Source organism: Mandrillus leucophaeus, unplaced genomic scaffold, assembly GCF_000951045.1.
Source record: "Mandrillus leucophaeus isolate KB7577 unplaced genomic scaffold, Mleu.le_1.0 Scaffold432, whole genome shotgun sequence".
In the NCBI taxonomy this organism is placed as follows: domain Eukaryota; kingdom Metazoa; phylum Chordata; class Mammalia; order Primates; family Cercopithecidae; genus Mandrillus; species Mandrillus leucophaeus.
This window is the reverse complement of record NW_012104610.1, coordinates 1,983,823-1,988,680: the sequence shown is the minus strand read 5'-3', so window position 1 is coordinate 1,988,680 and position 4,858 is coordinate 1,983,823. Positions and strand designations below refer to the sequence as shown.

The following is a 4,858-nucleotide window of genomic DNA, read 5'->3' as shown; positions in this document are numbered from 1 at the left end:
TACTTAACCACCTGGGTTATTCTAGGTTATCTCATTCTGAGTTAGCTTGACTTATTTTTCCCCATGGGTTATTTGGGACGGGTCCACTTGCCCCTCTTTGTCAGCACCTGAGCCCCTCCTTTTTGCAGTACTTTGGAAAGGAGGTTCTTTTCTCAATTTTTCAGCCTTCAATTTTCCTGGGTACACTATTTTTTTATGGCTTCACCAGAAGGCTTTCACTACTGGTGACTAAAGAGACATATCAAAGGTATCAAAATATCAACAACTGTTGAAATTTCAATTATAAACAATTTCAAACCCTTATGGCATTTTGTTTACATAGAGGGCATGGCAGCCTGCTCAGGGGCTCTCCCCCACTACCTCTTACCCCCAAACAGCAGGCCTTGTCAGTTTTCCTCAATTCATTATGGTCGCTTGCCTCTTGCCCCATTTCACAGATCAGAAAATGATGCATTCTACAATTCCAACTTCAAATCCAAGCGCTATTCCTCACTAGCTATGCCAAGTTAAGTGGCTCTCTGAAAATTTGGAGATGATAAAATCTACTTCCCTGGGTTGTTACAAGTAATAAATGAGGTACCATAAATAATGTTTTAAAATTGGTACCTGACATAAAATAGGTAATCTTTAAAGTTATTTTATTCATCCTATTTCACTGTAAAAATTTTATATCAATACATTATTTTCTTCTATTACAGAAAACACTCTACTTTTAGATTACTTCTCTCTTCTAATCCTTTCTCCAACCACTTCTAGATAAATACACCTAAGGCTCTTCCATTTAAAAGCCCATGGTGGTACTGGGTGCAGTGGCTCATGCCTATAATCACAGTGCTTTGGGAGATTGAGATGGAAGGATCGTTTGAGGCCAGGAATTCAAAACCTGGGCAATATGGAAAGACCCTATATCTTTAAAAAAAATAATTAAAAGAATTAGCTGGGCATGGTGGCTCATGACAGTAGCCCCAGCTACTCAGGAGGCTGAGGTGGAAAAATCACTCGAGCCCAGGAGTTGGAGCCTGCAGTGAGCTATGATCATGCCACTGCATAGCTTGGGAAACAGAAGGAGACACTGTCTCAAAAAAAAGAAAAATGATCAGCACATGGTGCATGGTGGCTGACCATTTCCTCATGAGACAGCACCAAAGCTCCTCAATTTATAATCAGAGCCAATGTACTTTTGTTTTTATCTTCCTACCATTGCATAGTATATTGCATGTGATCACACAACTACATAGAACTACAAACTGGTTCAAATACATTAGATATTTGTATGACAACAGTCTTTCCTTAAACTCTCAAATGACTTTACCCCACACCTGATTCCCCACCTAGTTCGCCTCCACCCAATGACATCCTGCAGCCAAATAGACCAAATTACTATCTCCATTTGTGTTCCCATAGCAGTTTTTTGTGCTACTCCTGTGTTCACTTAGCATATTATTTTAATTTACAGTGTAAATTTCGATCTTGGCTATAAGTTGTTACCTTATTGAAGAAACACATAATATGTTATTTATCTTTTCATCCTATATAGTTCCCAGGACACTAACTATTGAAAAGAATCAGGCTGATGTCATAAGCCTGTGGTGACATCAAAAAAAAAAACTTTGTGAGTACGATATGAAATTTCAACCTTTCCTATAAACAAGAAGTGAGGTCCCAGGTTATCTGCTTCAGGTATGGTGCACATATTAAATCACACTGGTGTTAGCCACACAGTCTTCCGCTTGCTGGGCATCCCCGGCCTCGAGGACCAGCACATGTGGATTTCCATCCCCTTCTTCCTTTCCTATGTCACCGCCCTTCTTGGGAACAGCCTGCTCATCTTCATTATCCTCACAAAGCGCAGCCTCCATGAACCCATGTATCTCTTCCTCTGCATGCTGGCCGGAGCAGACATTGTCCTCTCCACATGCACAGTACCACAGGCTTTGTCCATCTTCTGGTTCTGTGCTGGGGACATCTCCTTGGATCGTTGCATCACTCAGCTCTTCTTTATCCATTCCACCTTCATCTCTGAGTCAGGGATCTTGCTGGTGATGGCCTTTGACCGCTACATTGCCATATGCTACCCACTGAGGTACACCACAATTCTTACAAACTCCTCTATTGGAAAAATCGGAGTGACTATCTTACTAAGAAGTTATGGCACAATATTCCCCATAATATTTCTTCTGAAAAGACTGACTTATTGCAGAAGTAACATGCTTCCACACAGTAGTTGTGAACACATTGTCTTGGCCAAATTTTCCTGTGATGACATTCGAATAAACATCTGGTATGGGTTTTTTGTCTTAATGTCAACAGTGATTTTAGATGTTATGCTAATTTTTATTTCATATACGCTTATTCTCCGCGCTGTCTTCCACATTCCATCCCAAGATGCTCGCCACAAGGCTCTCAATACTTGTGGCTCCCACGTCTGTGTCATCATCCTGTTTTATGGGCCTGGGATCTTCTCAGTCCTCACTCAGCGGTTTGGACGCCACATCTCACCCCATATCCACGTCCTGCTGGCTAATGTCTGCATCCTGGTTCCTCCCATGCTGAATCCCATCATTTATGGAATCAAGACCAAACATATCTGGGACCAGGTAACTCATGTACTATTTCCAAAAGTGAAATGACTTTAGGAATAAAAACCAAACTACTGTTTTCTGAACTTTTCCAGCCATACATGAGGTGAACTTTAGCAGCCCTACTAAGTAAGAGACAGCTGAGACTAGATAAATATCTCAATGAGTCCATGTTTCAGGGACAAATCCACTGGGGAAATTTTGGCTTATGGGTTTCAAGGTCTCTGATCCATAATAAGGGATCGATTTCTTTGTGTCTCAGTGTATTTTCTCATTCAGAGTCTAAGGAATAAACCAGTTCACCTTTATAATTCACTACTAGTCTACAGTCGTAGATAGGCATTTGGAAAGGGATGTACTATGGATAGTTCATTCTCATTCTCTCATTCTCTCTCTCTCTATCTCTCTCTCTCTCTCTTCATGACAGTGACATGTTTCAAAGAGTCGTATATACATTCAGGATTCAATGTCTTTCTCCCTATTTTTCTTGATCTCACTCCAGTCAGACTTTGTTCCTATGCCATTGACATTGCGGGTCACAGGGATCTCCACACTGATAATTCAATGGCCAATGATCAGTCTACATCTTATATGACACATCAGCAGCATCTGACACAGTCAACGTTCTCTCTATTCTTGAAATTCCTCAACTATCCCATCTTAGATAATATCATAGAAATAAAATCTGTATAAAAATCACCCACTTTTTCCATAGAGATATTCACTAATATCATTTTATAGATTGCTATATATTGTGATGGTTAATACTGGGTGTCAACTTGATTGGATTGAAGGATCACCTAGATAGCTGGTAAGTATTGTTTCTGGGTGTGTTTGTGAGGGTGTTGCCAGAGGACATTTGAGTCAGTGGATTGGGAGAGGAAGACCCACTCTCAATGTGGGTTGGCACCATCCAATCAGCTATCAGCACAGCTAGAACAAAGCAGGTGGAAGAAGGAGGGATAAGCTGGCTTGCTGAGTCTTCTGGCTTTCATCTTTCTCCCACGCTGGATGCTTCTCTCTGTTCCTCCTCTCCTTGGACATCAGACTCCAGGTTCTTCGGGTCTTGGACTCCTGGACTTACACAAATGGTTTGCCAGGGACTCTCGGGCCTTTGCCACAGACTGAAGGCTGCACTGTTGGCGCCCCTGCTTTTGAGGCTTTTGGAGTTGGACTGAGCCACCACTGGCTTCCTTCTTCCTCAGTTTGCAGACGGCCTATCATGGGGCTTCACCTTGTGATTGTGTGAGTCAGTTCTCCCTAATAACTCCCCTTCATATATACATTTGTCCTATTCTGTTTCTCTGGAGAATCTTGACTAACACAATTGCATACTGTATATGTGTGTGCAGGTAACATATTTTTATAGTTGGATTACCTTACTCTTCCAAAATGTACCTTTTTCATTTAGCAAATTAATGTTGGACTTATACCAAAAATACAGACATTTGCAGGCATTTTTAATGCCTCTCTATTGTATTCAGTACAAGAATGTGCCATGTATAATTTAGTCAAGTATACTCTTTTTAAAAACCATTTCTTGGCCAACCGCGGTGGCTAGTAGATTATTGTTTAATATTTACTGCTAAGTAATTGACAGTGTAAATAAAATTGTCATGAACATAAGCAGTAATAAACATTTGCTGTACTTTGTGTACTTGTGGTACACTATAATAAGAGTCTTGAAAAACTGTAATGTGCATATTTGTAACTAAGTTGTGACTGGGTGGAATATGTGTTTTATGATTTGTTTGTTTTATTTATATTTATTTATATAACTGACAAAAAAGTTATATTTACTAATTATGTACACAATATTTTAAAACATTTATATATTATGGAATGACTAAATCAAACTGATTAACCTATGCATCACCTCACAAACTTAACATCATTTATGTTAAGTTAAATCTACTCTCTTAGCAATTTTTAAGAACACAATACATTGTTATTAATTACAGTCCCCATGAGCATAGGCTGTTTTTCCATTTGTTTGTGTTACCTACAAATTCTTTCATCAGTGCCTTGTAGTTTTTCTTGTAGAGGTCTTTCACCTCCTTGGTTAAATATATTCCTAGGTAATTTTTTTGTAGTTATTGTAAATGAGATTGCCTTCTTGATTTGGTTCTCAGCTTGATTGTTATTGGTGTATAGAAATGCCACTGATTTTTTTTGTATGTTGATTTTGTGTCCCGAAACTTTACTGAATTCAGTTATCAAATCTAAGAGTTTTTTGGTGGAGTCTGTAGTGTTTTCTGGGTATAAGATCATATGATCAG

The 4,858-nt window shown here is 39.3% G+C and overlaps 1 protein-coding gene across 1 annotated transcript; it reads left to right on the top strand.

The window, feature by feature from the left end:
- Positions 1–1,682: 1,682 nt before the first annotated feature.
- Positions 1,683–2,630, top strand: LOC105549271 (olfactory receptor 52B4-like). Its single transcript, XM_011993734.1, has one exon. It carries the CDS (start codon positions 1,683–1,685, stop codon positions 2,628–2,630), a length of 948 nt encoding a protein of 315 aa, XP_011849124.1.
- Positions 2,631–4,858: the final 2,228 nt, after the last annotated feature.

What these genes read in the sequence shown, in the direction of transcription:
- LOC105549271 (XM_011993734.1), top strand. Translation starts at nt 1,683, where the DNA reads ATGGTGCACATATTAAATCACACTGGTGTTAGCCACACAGTCTTCCGC.